The sequence below is a fragment of the Dipodomys merriami genome, unplaced genomic scaffold (assembly GCF_024711535.1).
Source record: "Dipodomys merriami isolate MVZ:Mamm:240054 unplaced genomic scaffold, mDipMer1.0.p SCAF_6, whole genome shotgun sequence".
In the NCBI taxonomy this organism is placed as follows: domain Eukaryota; kingdom Metazoa; phylum Chordata; class Mammalia; order Rodentia; family Heteromyidae; genus Dipodomys; species Dipodomys merriami.
Window position 1 is genome coordinate 59039583 of NW_027206179.1, and position 21399 is coordinate 59060981.

Consider the following 21399-nt stretch of genomic DNA (forward strand, 5'->3'; position numbering starts at 1 on the left):
TACTTCCTCCTGACAAACTTTCAACAAACAAAAATAAAGACAATACAGGGAATATGAAAAAAAATCTGCACTCAGTATAAAAAGAATGCTATCCAAAAATGTTAGGAAAAGACCTGAAAATACATACTGCATTAACAAGAAGAAATTTTAACAAATTAAAATCCTTCTCAATATGAGAAATACTTTGATTTAAAAAATAAGGAGTTAATAATCATTCAGATTTCAGACAGCAAATTATACTTATAAAGTTTATAAGTTTATAAAGATAAACAATTGAATATACATGAGTTAAAATATCTAATGCTGAAGTAATTAAGAGGTTGACTTATTTCAAAGATAAGGGAAATACAGTAGGAAGTTGTTCAAAATTAAATATAGTTTTAGGAATAAAAGAAAGATGCAAACATTCTAAATCACTAAAGTGGTGAGTAAAAAATTATCCATGTTACCAAATAAGGACAAAACAATGTGAAAAGCAAGAAAATCCATAAAATAGTATGCAACAGAATGGTTTAGGACCAAGCATACCAGTTATTCTAGTGGAAGCAAAGATAACTAATACTATTACCAAAAGACTAAAAGTTCAAGATAGAGAGTGTAATTTATGTTTCATGCCACAAGCTGGAAGATCTGAGATTTGTTCCCTATTTTCCTTGGCTCTGAGACTTAGGCTTTTTCTGCTCAGTCGTGTTAGCAACCTAAATACAGTGGGTTCTCCCTAATTGCAGTTTTTGCACCATGGATTCAACAAACAATGGATCAATTTTTTTTTTAATGAGGCACTGAACATAACTGAATTTTTTTCTTGTCATAATTGCATAAATGTTATAATCTAGCAACTATTTAACATAACATTTGTATCATATTAGGCATTCTAAGTAGACATGATTTGAAGTATATGGGAGAATGTGAGATTATACAACACTCTGCCATGTTATATAGAAGACTTTGCATCCTCACATTTTATACTAGCAGGGGATCCTGGAACCAATCCCTTCAGATACTGAAGGCTACTGCTAAGGAAATTAAGTTCTTTACACTCCAAATATTTAAATTCATTAGATCTATACGTGAAAATAATGTTATAGAGTTAAATAATATAAACATCTTTGTTTTAACTTTGAGGGAATAAATAGGTTTCTTCTCTCTATATACATATATGTGTGTTTATATGTATATACTACATATAAACTATGTATATGAATGCATATATATGAACATGATTAAGATTTTTAAAATATTGCAAAAAACTTTATCCTTTTATATTGACAAGTTCTGTTCTCTTACCTATTTAATGCACACCTATGACATATTTAGTATTTACTTACTATATCTTTTTTTTTGGGGGGGGGGTTCCCGTCATGGGGCCTGCACTCTGGGCCTGAGCGCTATCCCTCAGCTCTTCATCTCAAGGCTAGCACTCTACCACTTGAGCCACAGCACCACTTCTGGCTTTTTTCTTTTTGCTTATGTGGTGCTGAGGAATCAAACCCAGGGCCTCATGCATGCAAGGCAAGTGCTCTACCACTGAGCCACCTTCTCAGCCCACTTACTATATTCTTGTTCATATTTACATATAACAGATTTTTATTTATTTATTTTATTTATTTATTTATTTATTTTGGGTCTGGTTGTGGGGCCTGAACTCTGGGCCTCGGTGTTGTCCCTCAGCTCTTCAGCTCAAGGCTAGCGCTCTGCCACTTGAGCCACAGCTCAAGGCTAGCGCTCTGCCACTTGAGCCACAGCGCCACTTCCAGCTTTTTTCTTTTTGCTTATGTGGTGCTAAGGAATCAAACCCAGGACCTCATGCATGCAAGGCAAGCGCTCTACTACTGAGCCACCTTCCCAGCCCCTAAGATTTTTAAAGTGTTATTATGTAGTTATCTTTTAAAAGCAATGATTCATTATAGGATAGTCATAATGAAATAATAACTACACATGAACATATACATTTATATAGTTAAATTCATAGAGTTACAAGTTTTTGTCAGCCTAATCTATAGAATTGAGTTGTTTCTGAGTCAATGTGAATTAAAAACTTTGGAATTCAACTTCAGGGAGAAAATAAGGTACTTAAAACTTATAGGCATATTTACTCACTGACAATCACTGATTTAGCAGAAAAACAAAAGCTACTATACCTCTTTGTTTAATTCACACATACAGTAAATGCTGAGCTTGATGGCAGTTACTCACCATCCAGAAATAATAATACGATTTTTATTTTTATTGAAAAACTTTAAGGGGAAAAAAAAGGTGCTGTAACCCAATCATGTCATAATCCAGGAGACATCTGTACTAGGCAGAATCCTGTTGTTATTTTCTTGTCTTTGTCACTATTGCTGAGAATGACAAAGTAGTGAAATTACATTTCCCATTATTATTTCCAGATTCTCTCTGGCAATGGTTTGTTGACTCTAATAAACCTTCAGACAAAGCTGTCAGCAAAAGAAATGGCAGAAAGAGTGCCAAGGAAAAGTCTCTTCAACAATAAATGCATCTAAAACCTTGGTATTGGCTTGTACAGTTTCTAATAAAATGTAATGTGAGTTCTTCAATATTTATTCTAATGGTGCCTTTGAATCCCTAAGAGAAAAATGTATCATGTCAAGTCATATTACAAATGAATTTGATGAAGATAAACCTATTATGATGAACTTAAAAGCGAGATCTCTCACCTGCTATAGTATTGAGAAACATCAAGTACTCAAAGTTTGAAATTTCCCTTCTTTGCCAACGCTGGGTCATGTTGGAAGATTTATAAAGCTGTCGTGGAGTCGCCAATGATATCCTCCTAGTAAATGAACATATCACAACAATTTTTTTACTCATGGCTTTTAAAAATTCATTACTAATATATGTTAGTTTGATAACATCCAAATGAAAATAATTTATAACTTGTCCATCAGAGATGAATCATAGTCTATGATAGTCCTCAATGCAGAAATTGCAATATTTGAGAATTATATTTCAAAGATAATTATTAAAGATAAGCAAATTTGAAAACAACTCCATTTGTAAATTGTAGCTGCAAATGTATATAAGGAAAAAAAACTTAAAATCATGCGTAAAATGAGTAAAGGTATTTTTAAGTAGAGCAAATCTACTCAATGATAACTAGTTAGTAGGTATTTAGTTAGACACCTGACTGCCAGCATTTCACTTAAATCTTATACAATGGTGGTTAACACTGAACGTGTTACACTTGCCCCTAAAGTACACGTATCTACATAATAACACATACCTCTAATGATATAAAAAACAAACTAAGCCCCGCAAAAAAAAAAAATGTATCATTCTAATATAAAGGACAAATGATCAACCAAGTTTCTCAGACTTTTAAAATTCATATCATGTCAACTTTAGTGTCTCAGTAACATTTTTATTTTGCCAGTCCCAGGGCTTAAACTCTCTAAAATTCTTTTTTTTTTGGGGGGGGGGGAGGTCCGGTCGTGGGGCCTGAACTCTGGGCCTGGGCACTGTCCCTCAGCTCTTCAGCTCAAGGCTAGCGTTCTACCACTTGAGCCACAGCGCCACTTCTGGCTTTTTTCTTTTTGCTTGTGTGGCGCTGAGGAATCGAACCCAGGGCCTCATGCGTGCAAGGCAAGTGCTCTACCACTGAGCCACCTTCCCAGCTCCCCCTAAAGTTCTTTTGTTCAAGGCTAGTGCTCTACCACTTGAGCCACAGCACCACTTCTGGCTTTTGCTGAGTAGTTTATTGGAGATAAGAGTTTCAGAATTTCCTGCCTGGGCTGGCTTCAAACCACAATCCTCAGATCTCAGCCTCCTGAGTAGCTAGGATGACAGGTGTGAGCCACTGGCACCTGGCCTCAGTAATTTTTTCATGGTGCTTCTTGGCTAAGAGAAATATCTATCAGTTCTGCTTATTATGTAGTTAAATCTAAACAACTAACTAAATAATTTATATCTGCTATGGTTTGGATGTGGCCTGAGTATGTCCCTCAAAGATTCATGTGCTAAAAGCTTAATCACTAGTGTGGTAGTGTTGAGGGTCTCACAGAAGGTTTTAGGTCAGAGAAACATAATCCTCACAGGATGCTGGTGCTGGTGTACTGGAGAGATTTGTCAGGAGCACAGCTGGTCAAATGGGTTGTCATTATATGTTCTTGGCCCCTTCTCTATGAAGGCATTTTTATTTTCTCTTTCTCTATTACATTGTGATACAATCAAGGGGCCTCACCAAAACAGACAAGACTGCCTGATGGTGGACTTTTGGACTCAAAAACTATGAATTAAATAAACTTCCTTACTTTATACCCAATATCAGGTATTCTGTGTAGCATTGCAAAATGAGCTAACATAACATCTTAAGAACTTAACAGCTGTTTGGAAATAAACACTCAAAAAATAGTGCCCCTGATGGGCACTGTAGGTTCTGGCACTACACCTTCATTTTTCCTGCTCTATGCTAACTTTTCATGGAGCTCTGTTTTGAACACAGTAGCCAGTTTCACAAAGTTATCATCCAAAAGCAAGAGTCCTATTTAAAGTTGAAATTTACAAATAAAGAGTATTAAGTATCCTAACACATGATGACCATTTAAGTTCATCAACTCTATACATATAACTATGCTACTTCCTTGGTAAGTGAAGAATCTAAGAAAATGTAAATATAATTGATTGTACTGGTTGATAGAAAACCCATTAATCACAAAATAGTTATGGGTATGAAGTCTAGAATATGAACAAGTATTTGTCATTATTTTTCTCTTAGTATGTGAAGGAATTGCTTTTAGCACTAATGTGAGTCTGCTGAATAGGAATTGAAGAAGTGAGCTAGATGAGCCCGGTGCCGGCGGCTCGAGGCCTGTAATCCTAGCTACTCAGGAGGCTGAGATTGAGGATCAAAGTTCAAAGCCATCCTGAGCAGGAAAGTCCACGAAACTCTGATCTCCAATTAGTCAATGACAACAACAACAAAAAAATAGAACTGGAGCTGTGGGTCAAATAGTAAAAAAGATCAGGGAAAGTGCCAGGCCCTGAGTTCAAGCCACAGGGCCAGTACAAAAACCAACCAACCAACCAACCAACCAAAAACATAAAACAAACAAACAGCCTACAAGAACAATATTAGGAAACAAAGGAAAAGTTAAGGTCAATAAAAGGGTGTTCTGAGATAGAATGGCTTCATGAAATAACAGAGAAACAAAAATTCTGACCATTAATTTGGCTTCTAGTTTCTCCATTCAGAAAAGTATTATGCCAAAGTGAAAGAAAGACCAAAAATGATTAAAATATAATTGACTCTCATAATAGGTAAGAGAGCTGCTGTTTGTTTTAAATGAACTCAGATTCAGACAAGTTTGGGAAATTACACATGCCACCTAGAAAATCGCTTCAGTAATCTTTCAGGAATCATGTTCATTGAGTAAGATGCCAGGAGGCATCTTTTCTGTCTGACAAAGAAACAAGTTAGACCGATTTGTGAGTCCTTAATATTTATTCCTGGAAAAATTTTTGAATTGGTGCTTAAACTAGCGTGTGTCCACATGGGAAAGGAAATAGTGATTACTATGAATCAGCTTAAGTTCAATAAGTCTTGCAAAACTAATCTCATTGTCTTTGATAGACTAAATGCATTTTTTCTTTGACCTGTATTTTATATAAGTGCTTAAGTACTTAGGACTTAATCTTGTCATTCTCTTAGCAAATAACCTGAGCATGTACATACATGTCAGCGGATTGTTCTTCCATAGTAAGCTTAAAGAGATAAGATGTAATGCAAGGGAACTCCAGTTGAATGGCACTTATAAAGCACTTCTGCAATTAGGCAGTGTGCTAGGTGCTGCAGATTAAAAGATAAGTAAAACACACTCCTTATGTTTAAAATGTCTGTAAACCATTTAAGGAAAGACAGACAAAGATTAGTTTTCTTTTCCACTGAACTAAGAGCCTGCAAATAATCCTCAGGGCTGTATTGGTCTCTGTGGTAGACATTGTTGCTTATCTACCTGAGGCCAATTTCCCATTTTCCCTCATCAGCTGAATCTCTTTTGCTCAGGTCAGAGGTAGTTAATTCTCAGGAGTATGTGTTCTATAAACTCTAGGTAATCATTAAGTCATCATACTTACTACTTATTGATTCAAGTATTAGAAAGGTAAACCCATTTCGCCAAATTAACTTGATTTTTTAAAAAAGTTTTTTATTGTGAAAATACCATACAGAGGAGTTACAATTACAGGAGCAAGGTAATGAGTACATTTTTTTTTTTTATCAAGAATTGTTGCCTCCTCCTTTGTTTTTCCCCTACCATCCCTGCCCTCCCATCTCTATGGCTATACTCCCCCACCCCTGCCAAAGTTGTACCCCCCACTTGCCTACCCCCCCACCAAAATTGTAAAGTTCATTTTTCAACATAGCATCTTGTACATCTCATTGTTGTAATGGGTCACCAAAGTAACTTGAGATAAAGTTTGCTGGAGACATATGAGAAATATACTCTTTCCAAAATGAAGAACTTTCAGGGATATTCCCAGTTTCTTATGTGAACCTAAACAGGAAAAGATGCTGTATCTTGAACAGTTGCAGTGATTTTTATATGAGGCCAACATAGAGTTATGACATTGATGAGTCTCTGAACCATTATTGGCAAGATCTATTTTTTTTTGCTTATGTGGTGCTGAGGAATCGAACTCAGGGCTCAGGCATGCAAGGCAAGCGCTCTACCACTGAGCCACCTCCCCAGCCCCTATTGGCAAGATGTTAACTCTTGATCTGTTGTAGTAGAACATACACACACCCAGACACACAGACACACAGACACACAGACACACACAGACACATACACACAGAGTCTACTTTTAGCCAGGCATTCATTTTCTTTGAGCCAAAAATAGAAAATGATACTATATATATATATATATATATATATATATATATATATATATATAGTAATACATTTAATTACTGTGCTTTACATTTAGATTATTTTCTATTAATAAAATAAGGCTTCAAGACAATTCTTGTAGAATACTAAAATGAAAGATTTAGATATTGGTTAAAATTATACTGTAATAAACTCTAAAAAGCTTTAGTGGGGGCAGGGAAGGTGGCTTAGTGGTAGAGCACTTGCCTTGCATGCATGAGGCCCTGGGATCGATTCCTCAGCACCACATAAGCAGAAAAAAAAAGCTGGAAGTGGAGCTGTGGCTCAAGTGGTAGGATGCTAGCCTTGAGCTGAAGAGCTGAGTGACAGGGCCCAGGCCCAGAGTGCAGGCCCCACGATCGGACTCCCTCCCCCTCAAAAAAAGGCTTGTGTGTGTGTGTGTGTGTGTGTGTGTGTGTGTGTGTGTGTGTGTGTATGTGTGTATGCGTGCACACACACATATGCACACATAAGCATGTGCACTGTTCCTGCCCTTGAACTCAGGGCCTGGGTGCTATCACTGAGCTTTTTTGCTCAAGGCTAGCAGTCTATTATCTATACCACAGCTCAACTTAGAGCTTTTCTTCAGTAGCTAATTGGAGTCCAGGGTCTCATCAACTTTCCTGCCTGGTCTGGCTTCAGACCTCAATCCTCAAATCTCAGCCTCCTAAATATCTAGGATTACAGGCATGAGCTGGTGCCTGGCTAAGAGGCATTTTAAATAGCTTCTTCATTATTGTGATAAATCACAAAAACCTTGAAAGAATTCAGGTATGTTTCCTATAAGATTTCAACCAAGAAATAGCATCTTCATTATGTTAGAAGTTATAGATAACCTACCTTTCTACCTACCTATTTAGATGTTTTAAGTAAAACTAGTTATTCTGTCATTATTAAAAATGTATGTTTTCATAACCTCTTTGCCTATAAATAACTCACAGAAGAGAACTATTGGTTCTCAAAATAATTATAATGGTAGAAGTATATTTACATTTCTGACATTTTGAGCACTGAAATATGTGAACAAATTATAGACAATGTGCAATATCATATAATTACCTGGCTTGTGGCAAACCATAGCTGGTCCCAACTCCAACCCGAGGCAAGCTATAGACAACTTTTTTTACTGTTGCTTGATCAGGGAAATTAAACATAACAGAGGCTGTAGAAAGAAGAAAAGAATGTGATTTAGAAAATCACAAAAAAACTATTTTAAGAAATAATTTTCAAGTGCCTATTATGATTTATTTGTAATGTTACTGAATCTTCACGGAAAATGATCCTGCTGCATAGCTTTGTCTTCCTCCTCCTCCTCCTCCTCCTCCTCCTCCTCCTCCTCCTCCTCTTCCTCCTCCCCCTCCCCTCCTCCTTCCCATCCCTCCCTCCCTCCCTCCCTCCCTCCCTCCCTCCTTCCTTTCTTCCTTCCTTCCTTCCTTCCTTCCTTCCTTCCTTCCTTCCTTCCTTCCTTCCTTCCTTCCTTCCTTCCTTCCTTCCTCCTCTCCCTCCCTCTCTCCTCACTCTCTCCCTCCCTCTCCCCCACCTCTCTCTCTTGTTGTTTCATGCTTTTGCCAGTTCTGGAACTTGAACTCTGGGCCTGGGTGCTGTCCCTGAGCTTCTTTTGCTCAAGGTGAGCACTCTACTACTTGAGCCACAGCACTACTTCTGGCTTTTTTGAGTAGTTTATTGTAGATAAGATTCTCGTGGAGTTTCCTGCCTGAGTTGGCTTAGAACCATAATCCTCAGAGCTCAGCCTCCTGAGTAGCTAGGATTGTAGGTGTGAGTGATCAGCACCTGGCTCTCCTCTCTGGTAATACTGGGGTTTGAACTCAGTGACTTCTTATGTTTGCTAGACTGGCACGATAATGATGAGCCACATCTCCAGTCTTAACAACTCTTTTTCACACAGTCTTTTCAATTTAAAAACTACAAAAATAATTTTTGTTTTAGTGAGAGGATAGCAAAGTAAAAAATGAAATGGCCAAAGTCATGACAGTTCTGTGATATCAATTTGTAATATTAACCTTCAAGCACAGTTTTCTACTTAATTTATTAAAGAGGACTTACTTCTGTTTGCCATGAATACCTCCAGAGCAGTATTCTGCAGAAGATAACGTCTTGAAAACACAGCTCGTATCTCGCTGAACATCCATTTTCCATGAAGTCCCTCAGTGTATGCAAGAACCTAAAGCAAACAGTTTAGAAGGAAGTAGTTATCAGCAAAATATGTAGTTAAGATTTTGAGATTATTTTAGAATTATATTTAAGTCAGTACATTAGGATTAGAGTATTTTCCTAAATTCATGATACACAACAACATTGCCCATCATTTAATACTATGTATTTGCAAAAATGCTTGCCTTTCCATATTTTCTTAGCTCATGAGAAAGTTAAATTGTAGAAAAATTGCACATTCAAGGTGAGTCTGACTTACAACAGAAAACACGTTATTGTGTTAGAGCACTACAAATGATTAATTGGGCCTGGTAACCCTTGTGCTATTTATTGTTGGTCCTTTCCAATATCTTGCTTCTTGGAAATCATATCATCCCCAGGCATCCCAAGCAATGGATTATGATTGGTCTAAGCCAGAGACTGGCAAACATTTTTGGTAGAAGTCCATATCATAAGTATTTTCAAGTTTGTAGGCCATGTGGTCTTTGTTGTAACTATTGACCTTGTAGTATGAAAGCAGCCACAAACAATGTATATGTAAAAGAGTATATTCTATATTCTAATAAAACTTTATTTGCACAAAAGTGACTTAATTTGGAACAAGGTCAGAATTTGGCTCACCCACATTCTAAGCTAACTGTGACAATGTTCCTCTCTGCTTTCCCAAATTCTCTTGAGGCTTTTGGAGAGGAAACTTGACCAGGCACTGGCTAATGAGAAAAAAGCTGAACACAGCTCTTGATATTTCAGAAAAGTTAATTAAGAATAACTGCATGACCCTTTTCACTCCTGATTGATATGATGGTTCAAACTGTAGTAGTTTGTAGAGGACTGTGTAAAGAAGATTGAGGTAACCAGAACAAACTGAACAATCTCAGCAATGGTCTCTATCTGCACTTTGTATACTCATGGTAACTTCAATCCATACTTGTTAAACCACAGTTGTCAAGTGTGCAGAAAATACATTTTTCTTGACATATCATTTATGTATATTTAACAATAAGTGTTTTTGCTATTTGCTCTGATATATTCAACTGTACTTGTGTTTGCGTTAGGGAAAATGGAGACTAGTTAATGAGTGGCTTTCTTTGACTTTGAAGATGGCTACAAAGTTCCCTTTTATTCATGAAATTTAAGTATTAATAACCTTTTTATCTTCTAATTTTTAATTTATTTAAATTTATTTCATTACATATGTATGTGGGCATATGTGTATATATATATACACATACATATGTAGTATTGGGATTTGAACTCAGAGTCTTTTACTTGCTAAGAAGGCATTCTACAACTTAAGCCACATCGCCAGCCCTTTTAGCTTTAATTATTTTTTTAAAATAGAAAGAAACTAGTGTTTGTCTCCAGGATGACCTGGACGACAATCCTCCTAGCTATGTTTACTGTGTAGTTGGGGTAACAGTCTGGACAACTGTGCCTAGATTGGTTGAGTTGGGGGTCTTGTGAATGTTTTGCTAAGGCTGCCCTCAATCCATGATCCTTTCCTTCTCAGCTTTCCAGCAAATAAAGATTATAGATGTGAGCCACAATTTTTGTCTTTAAAAAAATAAATCTAATTTTCAAACCCTTAATTTGGTGCTCATTTTGGTCTAAAAATTGATAGGTTTTAAGGGAGCAATTAGACATCTATTTCAATCCTGAAACATTTTAGAGTCAGTAGAATTTCTATTACTTTTGCCTCTGCCATTTGCTAACCATAGGACCATGGAGAAATTACCTAACTCCATCTAATTTTTTGTCATCTGAAAAATAGTGACAATAATACCTGCTATTGAGTAAGCAAAGATAATCAATGCAAAGACTGTGGTCCTATTAAGTTCTGCTCATAATTTAGTATGTTCGTGTTGCTGAGCTTCGTTTGACAACTAAACACACAACTTGGACTTGATGTGGTAATTCACAACTTTAATTCAAGCTAGTCAGGAGGCAGCGATCACAACAGTAAGCCGTGGCCATCCTCAGGCAAAAACTCAAGCACCTAACTGAAAAATAACTAAAGCACAAAAGGGCTATGTTACAGTTACTTGTACTTTCCCTGAGTTTGAACCTGGTACCACCAGAAAACAAAAGCAAAACATAAAAACAAAACCTTCTTTTTTATACATTTCACAAACTATTTTAGTGTTACTTGAGTTTGAACTTAGAATTTGGTGCTTGCAAGGCAGCCATTCCACCACTTGCGCCATGTCTCCATGTTTTTTTTTTTAAATTAATAAGTTTTTTTATTGTGAAAATACCGTACAGAGGGGTTACAATTACATAAGCAAGGTAATGAGTACATTTCTTATCAAGCATTGTTGCCTCCAAAAGGTTTATAGTGACTTGCCACAGCTTAATACTTAATTAGCTATAATAGAGTTTGGGCTTGCATAACATAAACCAGTATAATGTGTGTGTGTGCGTGCATGCGTGCGTGTGCACGCGTGTGTGCGTGTGTGTGTGTGTGTGTGTGTGTGTGTGTGTGTGTGTGTGTGTGTGCTGGCTCCTGAGCTTTTTTCACTTGAGGCTGGTACTCTACCCTGGAGCCACAGCTCCACTTCTGGTCTTTCTGGTGTTTAAAACAGCCATCCTCAGATCTCAGCCTTCTAAGTAGCTAGGATTAAAGGCATATCTGTAATCCTAGCTACTCAGGAGCTTAAAATCTGCAGATGGCTGTTTGAAGCCAGCCCAGGTAGGAAAGTCTGTGTCTTATCTACAATTAATCAGCCCAGGTAGGAAAGTCTGTGTCTTATCTACAATTAATCACCAAAAGCCCAGAAGTAGAGTTGTGGCTCAAGTGGCACAGTGCCAACCCAGTCCCTGAGTTTAGGACCAGCACCCAAAATAATAATAATAGTAATAATAATAATAATAATAATAATAATGCCAATCCACAATTACTAATTTTTTGTGACTTTGTATGAAGAAACATTTTAAGACAAAAAGTTGAAAACTGTTCCCAGATATGACCATTATGTCACTATGGAAAAAAATTAAGACACTTTGAAACCTGATCAGTAAAATTGCCCCATGAAAGCTCAGCATCTACTGATGCTGGAGTGCCAGGAAGAGGTTTCTGTATCCATATCTGTGGATATAACCCACATGAGCATACATACAGAAATGATCATTTTGGTCTTTGGAAACTATGATATAAAAATGTGCTCAAGCAGGTAGTTTGAGTCCTTCTGTGTTCCATGTAGAACTGTCTCAAACTGTGCCAATTAGGAATTTATGACCTTTCAGATTCACCTTAACTGCTAATTACTTGTTCTGTGGAAATGAATCTGTGCCCTTTAAACATTTTTTTTCCTTTGCTAGCTGGCACAGGGATACACTGTCAGGAAAGGGCATTGAGAAGAGAATTTGAAGGGTCTCTTCTCTGTCCTGGGTTCTGGTGTGCTCACTTAGCAGGCTCCTGCTCTCCAGTGCCAACTCCTCTGGACCCCATAGCCAATACCACCCACTGCTGCAGTTTTCTCAGCACTCCCTTCACTGCAGGAGAGTTTTGTAGCACTATTTCTAGTAAGACACCACCCTGAACCTTTTATCAGCTCCTTAGAAGTGGGCCTCTGGAAAATTGTAGAGGACAGAGTTCCAGGAAGCTTTGGCTGCAGAGCTCGAGAGAAATTTTACCTTTTGATGAGCTCTAGCCTACTCCCATGAGCCCAAGCAGGACCTGTCCCTGGGTTCCAGAATAGTTCTATGGGCATGGACATTTCTTTCTAGCGCTATTTCTATAGTCTTTATATCTTAGTAGTCATTCCCTTGTACCTCCAATCTCCTGTAATAGTTTATATTACAGTCATTTATTTTACATTAAATTGCTATGTGGTTTCTCTCCTCTGATTGGGTCCAGGCAGATCCTGGAGCATAAGAAGGTAATAATAAGATTTCAGACAGATCCCCTTGGAGGAGCCTGTGCAGGATGAAGTGGGCGGTTGTGAGACTGGAGGCGGAGTAACCAGATGGCATACCATTCAGGAAAGCGATGAGGAGTTCAATCAGTTTGTATACATTTCAGAAATGTAAAGGAATATCATTTATAGTCGATTAAATGCTGAGTTTATGGCGTGTTTCTATAAAAATCTGGGCATGAAGCCCAGCTCTGAAATACAAACTGATTCTATAAAATTGTCTGTTTTATTTATACCTTCACTGGTTACATAATGTTCTGTAAGTTTTAAGACTTTCTGTTTGTTTTTCATTATAGTCCAAGAGGTTTTTCTAAATAATATAAATACCTTTATCTCTAGTTGAGGTTTGTGGTTTTATTTTTCATAAGTCAACCTTCCTGTATTATCTAATTTATGCTGGTTTACTTCTTCCAAATTATTTAATATGCTATGAAATCTAATCAACAAATACTAACTACCCCATTGAGTTTCATTTTCTGAAAATGTAAAGGCCATAAAGATGAATATTAAACCATCTTGACCCCGAGTCTTTTGAACACTGTATTTTTTTCTTTTTTCTTTTATTGTGAAAATACCGTACAGAGGGGTTACAGTTACATGGGCAAGGTAATGAGTACATTTCTTATCAAGCATTGTTGCCTCCTCCTTTGTTTGAACAATGTAATTTTTAAGTGACACTGAATTACTTTGAAATAACTGCCTAGTGTCCAAAAACCTTACATGCTTGCCTTATTCCCTAGGTATACCCCCTTAACTATGAGTTGATATGCACAGAAAGCAACATAAAATACATGTAATAGTATACCCTTTCAAATATGAGCTTATCACATATCCGGTGATCATGTTGAAGAAAATCGGGGCTCCTGAGCTCTCACATGTGTAGGATATGTATAATGTGGTCAGAAATAGGCATATGGCTGTCAAACAAGTTTATCTTTTTTTCTGTTTGAGGCAGCTAATATTGTGCAACCTAAATATTACCTGTTTAGCAATGGCTTCACTGATCTCAAATCATCTAACATATATACTGGAATGTGTTAAAATATTTTTCTTTTAGAATATGAAAACTCTAAATTTTGCATCTATTTGCATGTCCTGCTATGGACTGATGATATTGAAGAAGAGTGGACCTGGCCTTTTTGGTGCTCATGAGGTCGTCATATTTAATTGGCACTTATAGCTTCAATAGTCTAATTAAGGAGCTTGTCATGGATTGGAAAATTGTAAATTTCCTTTCTAAGTCCTCATGACATTATCAACAGCTCAAGGTCAAAGAAAACATATTCAAGATGGCAGAGCTCATAAGCAATTTCAGATTAACATTTATATGTAATCATCCATACTCTTTCCACATCTGTCAACTGGATAGAAAGTATTCTCAACCTTGCAGTAAAGTGGAACCTCACAATGGAAGAAGCTTGAATGCTGAAATAGCCATTCAAGGATTGATTTTTGCTGGTTTGACACACAGCAGGAAGGGCAGGCCTTAACTGGAATACTGTCTTTTCCACTTTTCAAGTCTTGGCTATGGTATTTCCCCACCAAAGGCAAAGAGAAGTATGAAAGATCAGTTCAAAGAAAGTTCTTTTTCTCATCTCCTTTTTTCATATGGAAAATTCTCTTTCTGCTGTATTGACTGTAGAATCTGATCTGCTAGAATCCAAGAGCCTTAGACAAAGGACAACTGAAAATATTGATGGAGGTGTTAGGAAAACTGCTTTGATGACTGGAATAAAGAACCACCCAGGTGGGCTCCCAGTTACTCAAGAAGCTTTGATGTGAGAGATTGCTGTTTGAAGCCAACTGAGGCAGAAAAGTTCTGGAGACTGCATCTCCAACGTGGCTGGCAAGAAGCCAGGCTGAAGATGTGGCTCAAGGAAGGAAAGCAAGTGCAAGGCCTTGAGTTCAAGCCCTGGTACTGGAAAAAGAAAAAAGAAAGAAGAAAGAAGAAAGGAAAGAAGGAGGAGGAGGAGATCCTTTTGCAAGTCAGATGGCTTCCCAAGTCTTTACTTCTGAAGAGAAAAGGCTGGATCTAATTGGTCTGTCACTTGAATGATAATCACAAATAACTTTTTGATGACAGATTACTATTAAGATTTTTAGCATAAAACATAGAAAGAATGAAAAACAGTAAATAGCACAACAAAATTAGCATTCCTCTCTTCATGTATGTTAACAAGCTTTTCAATACATCTATACAAAAGAAAGTCAGGAGTAGCTCTAACATTACATTTTTCTAGCAATATGTAATCACAGATAGGTATATTTATTATTCCTCTTATTGGAATGAATTTCAAGTATCATTATTTCTTTTATGTTTAATAATTATTTTTCAAAGCTCACCATATATTTACTATTATTTGCTAATATTTATTATTATATTTTTTTAATTTAATTTATTTTTTTTGTCGGTCGTGGGGCCTGAACTCTAGGCCTGGGCGCTGTCCCTCAGCTCTTCAGCTCAAGGCTAGCGCTCTACCACTTGAGCCACAGCGCCACTTCCGGCTTTTTTTCTTTTTGCTTATGTGGTGCTCGGGAATCGAACCCAGGGCCTCATGCATGCAAGGCAAGCGCTCTACCACTGAGTCACCTTCCCAGCCCCTATGATTATATTTTATAGAGAATAAAATTTTAAACATTTAGAATTTATAGTATTAGTAATTTGAATCTTAAAATCTTAATAAATATACAGACTTTTGTTAGATGAGTATAATACAGTAGTCAACACTTTCAAACATACATATTTTAATTTAAATATATTTTGGGGAAGAAATTGAATGGAAATATGAGTGTAAAGAGAAAATGTCCCCTTATAAAATGTCCATTTATAAAATGTCCATTTTTCCCTAGCTGTGAGATCCTATATACGTTAACTTAATTTCATGGAATACTTGTTAACCTGAATGAATTAATAATTTAAAATTTTTTTTGGTTGGTCGTGGGGCTTTAACTCTGGGCCCTGGGCATGAAGTAAGAGTCTCATGGACTTTCCTACCCAGGCTGGCTTTGAACCGCAATCCTTGTATCTCAGCCTCCTGAGTAGCTAGGATTACAGGCATGAGCCACTAGTGCCTGGCTAATTTTTAATGTTTTTTATTTTTTTTGTAAAGGTATATACAGAGGTTTTACAGTTACATAATTCATATAATGAGCACATTTCTTTTTGAATAGTGTTACCTCTTCCCTTGTTTTCCCTCCTGAGACCCCTTACCCTACAAATTGTACAGTTCATTTTCAGCATAGTATCGAGTGAGTATCACTGCTATATTTGTTCACCCTTTGTCCCACCATTTCTGTGCTCCCTCTTACCCTCCTCCAAACAGATAAACTTATACACAAGACAAAAAGTACAGAAAGCCAAGCACTGGTGGCTCACGCCTGTAATCCTAGTTACTCAGGAGGCTGAGAGCTGAGAATCCCGGTGAAAGCCAGCCAGGGCAGGAAAGGCCATGGAACTCTTATCTCCAATAGACCACCAGAAAAGCGGAAGTGACGCTGTAGTTCAAGTGGTAGAGTGCTAGCCTTGAGCTGAAGAGCTCAGGGACAGCATTCAGGCCCAGAGTTCAACCCCACGACTAACAAAAAAAAAAAAAGGCACAGAAATCAAAAGGCAGAGACAAAGGAGAAGAGAAAGAAAAAAAAAATGCCCCCAAACCTTGTTTCCATTTCTTAGAGTTCACTTTGATAAACATCATTTTATATGATCATATGTACATAGCTTTTGAGTGTTTGTGATCCTCTCCTAAGAATATATTCCTTTGGTCTCCTTATCCCCATATTTTAGTGTATACACACACACACACACACACACACACACACACACACACACACACACACACACACATTTTCATAAATGACTACCATTGGATTCTGAAAACCAGGACCACAGTACACAATGTTTCACTGAACTAAGGGCCACATTATTGTTTCCTAAGTGGTTATTTGCATTCCAGAAATTATGTAAAGTCTCATTAATAACCTTGAACTATAAACCTCAACTATTTAGATAATCAGCTACCTCTCTCTGCTCATTATTAGTATTGATAACTGAGAAAGTCTCTTTCTGTCTTATAAATAGCCTGTAACTAGGTGAACATTTTTTCCAAAAAGCCTATTCTTATTATTCAGTAATTTAATTTTTTATCAGTCAATTTCATTTAAGAAACATCATGTGTTGACCACTATGAGTTGATGGTGAACAGTGGCAGCAGAGTCCCTGGCCTCTGGGACAACATAAGCTGGTGAAGAATCACTAATAATGGGCAAAGGCAGGGGAGTGGGGTGCTTATTTCAAAGACAAGGAGCAATATGCATGTAATTAAGGTGCTGTGGATAATAGGTCTAGGCTGTCTGAACCTACATTGTGTGGAGGAGGGAGGTAAAAGCAAAATTCAAATAATAAAGGGCAAGTGTAAAGCTGGAGCATAAGGCTAGATCATGGAATTCATGATGGAGATTTTGATCTAAGGACAATGAAGAGCCACTAGATGATTTTAAACAAAGAGGTGAGATGATGAAATCTATGTTTTAGCAATCATCATAATGGCTACAATTGACTAAAAAAAAAAAGACAAGGCACTTCCAATAATCTATGTAAATGCTATTTTATTTTATAATCATTAGTAGAAAATTTGTTTAAAATTGATCCATTTTATTATTTATATATTTTAAAATACTAGACTTCATAAGGATAGAAACAAGGTTGTATATTTATATATTCCTTGCAAAACTTGCACAGAGAATGATCTCAGTTTTTGTTGAGTAAAATACTTAACAATTTAATTTACAAATCAGCCGAACTGCAGCTGGAGTCCTCTGTGCCTACTTCATCTTCAAATACATATTCTCCAAATTATGGTAAAACTCTTAAAATGAAAAAAGGAATATTGGCAAGATTTCTTCATTTTTATTCTATTCAGGAATGTCCCCATGTGTAAACATTATGACTTTGGCGGTGTTTCCTCATTTTCTCAAATTTGGCACGCTCTAAAGTCTTTTCCCCTCTGCTGTTATTTTAAAAATGGATGAGGGTGAGGGAGACTCTACACTATTGGAGAGATAGTGGTTTCAATTTTTCAGAAACTGTAACATTAACTTCTCTTGCACTATTCTTCATTGTTACACTTTTATGCAGTAGTTATAGTTCGTCTTTAGAGAGCAGATTTTTTTTCCCCTCCTATTTATTTGGAGTTCTGAGAGGTTTCTTTTGAAGCAATTTAGTTGCAAGGTCTGACTTTTTGGATACTATCTAACAATTGTCAGCAAAATTATTCTCTTTTGGGGAGTATTTCATATTAAAATTTTAGGCACAGTAAGAAATGACACAAGATTAGAGGGAAGAGTTGACATAATTATTGTTGTAATAGGCAAATCAGCCTCAGCTTACAGAGTAGACATAAAAGAGAATCATTCTTCACTGGAGATCTAATTATGTCATGAAAGAACTCTTACAGCATTACAACTTTTTCCTTTGAAAAAAATACACAAAGTAATGAGAAGTGTGTAATGAAGTGAGAAATCTTAATATTTTTCAATTTAAGGAATAAAGTTATTTCCCAATTAATATTTCTATTAGTTCTAAGTTAGAATTTCTTGATGTTAATCTGAAGAAATTTCACATAATAAAAGTATCAAGGGAATTTTAAATTCATACCCATTTGCAACACACACTTAAAAACATTCTGTTAATAGTCACCACAATCTCATTGGAGCTTTATATATATATAATGCGTATATAGTATGTTACATAGTAAGCTTTGTAAAAGCAGTAGCTATTATTACTAATAATGGCAATAGCCTGCATTTATCCATGATATCAGTGTTTTTCATCTCTTATAGTCTAACTATCCTGAATATTTCTCAGTTCCCCAATGTGTTATTTTCTGCCATGCTACTGTACTGCTATACTTGGAATTTCTTCTGTCTCTCTATACCTTCCCATTCTATTCTTTAAGGTTTTCCTGCCTCTGCAAACTTGTGAACTCACTTAGGAAAACAATTTTCAATGCATTTCTATATTTTCCATGGTTGACACAAAGGTCATTATGTAGCAGAAACTTACCATTACTAATTCTTTTCTTTTTTTTTTTTTTTTTTACTTAAAAAATGTAGAGTAAAGGTGATGTACAGAGGAGTTAGTTACATAAGGTAATGAGTACATTTCCTTTTAAACAGTGTTACCCCCTCCCTCATTTTCTCCCACTCCTCCCCCACTACCCTTTCCCCCAAGCTGTAAAGTTAATTTCCAACATAGTGTCTAGTGAGTATCACTGTTGCAATGGCTCACCATTTGCCCCACCATTTCTGTGATTCTCCTTCCCTTCTCCAAATCAAATATAGTACAGAAATAAATTAAGGTACAGAAATAACAAAACAGGGGAAAAACAGTAATACAGGGAATCTACCAAAAGAAAACAAAAAACAGAAAAAAAGAAATAACTGCAAACAGTACATTATTTTTGTTGTTGTTGTTGTTGGTCGTGGGGCTTGAGCTCTGGGCCTGGATGCTGTCCCCCAGCTCTTCAGCTGAGCAACAGAGCCTCTTCTGGATTTCTGGTGGTTTATTGGAGATAAGAGTCTTAATACTTTCCTGCCCATGCTGGCTTTGAATTGTGATCCTCAGATCTCAGCCTCCTTAGGAGCTAGGATTATAGGCATGAACCACTGACACCTGGCTCTTATTAGTAATAATATCTGTATTTGATATACACATATGTAGAAAAGTTATGGTGTATACTGAGCATCCCAAGTTGACTGTTAATTCATTTTGGACTGGAAAGAACAGAACATGAACTATATTCCTTTCTAAGAAGTTTGTTTGCACCAAGTTTATTACCACAAACCACACAAGCATGTCCCAGTAGACTGAGTCAGGATGGACAACTAATAAAAAGGGAGTTATCTAAGTGGTATAGCTGGGAATGTGGCAGTGAAAACCCTGTCCATCAAAGTCATGCTCCCATGAATGTTGGTTAACTGATCCAATCGTTTAGTCCCTTATGATGAGGTGAACATGAGATATTCAGAAACAACCCATATAGAATAGGAAAAGACAGTAAGAAGGTAGTCATGGTAGTGTTATCTGATATCACTATGTCTCTAGGACCTGACCATGCTGGCTTTCATCTTTCATTCAGTCTTGTCTGCATGTCCTGTTGTTTCATATGGAAAAACTAAAGTAGATGCTCTGGAAACATCTTTCTCCTATTTGCCTAGTCTAATTCTCATTCATCATCTCTTTTTACTTTCTATGTTTTTCAACTGAATTCTCTGGCAAGTTTAAATTCTATTTCACAATTTCAAATATGTATGTCCTTTGCCTCCACAGTTTCACTCCTTGGAATTTATCAAGTGGCTATACTCTTACAAAATAAGTATCTCATTATTCTCTGTAGTATTCTTTATAATAACAAATGAATGGAAGTCAGTATTATTGGGAGAGCTAATGAAAATATGGAATATTTATTCAATAAAGTTAAGAGATCTTTTTAAAGAAAAGGAACACAAAGCTATAGATAAAAAAGGAAAAAAAACCTACCTATGTGAGTATACATTGAGAAAAATATAACCCCATATTGCTGTCACTTCATAAAAGAGGTTCTTTACTTCTGAGGTCACAGTAAGCTGATACCCTTATACAATTCTTAGCCATTTTCATCTCTCCAAAGGGCATTAAGAGTCAGGGACCCTGAAGCTGAAGCTATAAGCTTATGAAGTTTCAGCAACAGAGTCTTAGAACTAGTTATACTTGTGATGATGCATATCCTCAAACTAATTTCTAAATATTTTAGTTAATTCATCAATATGTTGCAAATTTATTACTTTACTGTGTCACTATAGATCAGAAGTCTTAGGGCTATAATAACATATGTGTACCTAAACTTTTTTTATTTTTCAAGCATAAAAGTTAATATTTATTTAATTACTTTAATTAACAATGTGATTCTATATCAATCTTAGTATTACTTTATGACTACATTTTAAAAATATTTCAACGTTCTTTGAGTTTACATGAAAAAAATTTTCCTCCCCAGTAAAAACAATAAAGGAATACTCATTTCTTCATTAAGGACTGATGTGCATGTGTTCAACTTCTATAATCTAGTAATAAGAAATGATGCTTTAATGCACTTTCAAATAAAAATCTTAGCTTCTAATAGATGCCCAGGAATCTAGGCATTAGAGTGAAATGCAATGGTAAATCAGAACTATATGAAAATTACCCTTCCTTCAATATTTTAGCTTTTAGATAGGGTCTTACAAGGCAATATGTAAAAGAAACTTTAATAGATAGTATTTGACAATTTCTCACTAATCTCTACTTTACATTCTATTTCTTTTATGATCCACCAAGTGAAGTCCAACAGACAGCATAGGATGAATCTTGGATCTGGGTACAAGTTTTTCAAGTCTAATAGAATGTGTGT

The 21399-nt window shown here is 36.3% G+C and overlaps 1 protein-coding gene across 3 annotated transcripts in view; it reads right to left on the minus strand.

Annotated features, from left to right (window-relative positions):
• The window catches only part of Nbea (neurobeachin), a 536577-nt gene that overhangs the window by 108282 nt on the left and 406896 nt on the right, over positions 1 to 21399 (minus strand). For all 3 annotated transcript variants that reach the window (XM_070002976.1, XM_070002975.1, XM_070002977.1), the window contains 3 exons: positions 8952 to 9069; positions 7947 to 8049; positions 2679 to 2794 (listed from right to left, as the gene is read on the minus strand). In XM_070002976.1, coding sequence (XP_069859077.1) covers positions 2679 to 2794; positions 7947 to 8049; positions 8952 to 9069 — 337 coding nt within the window. The remainder of the gene's footprint in view (positions 1 to 2678; positions 2795 to 7946; positions 8050 to 8951; positions 9070 to 21399) is intronic.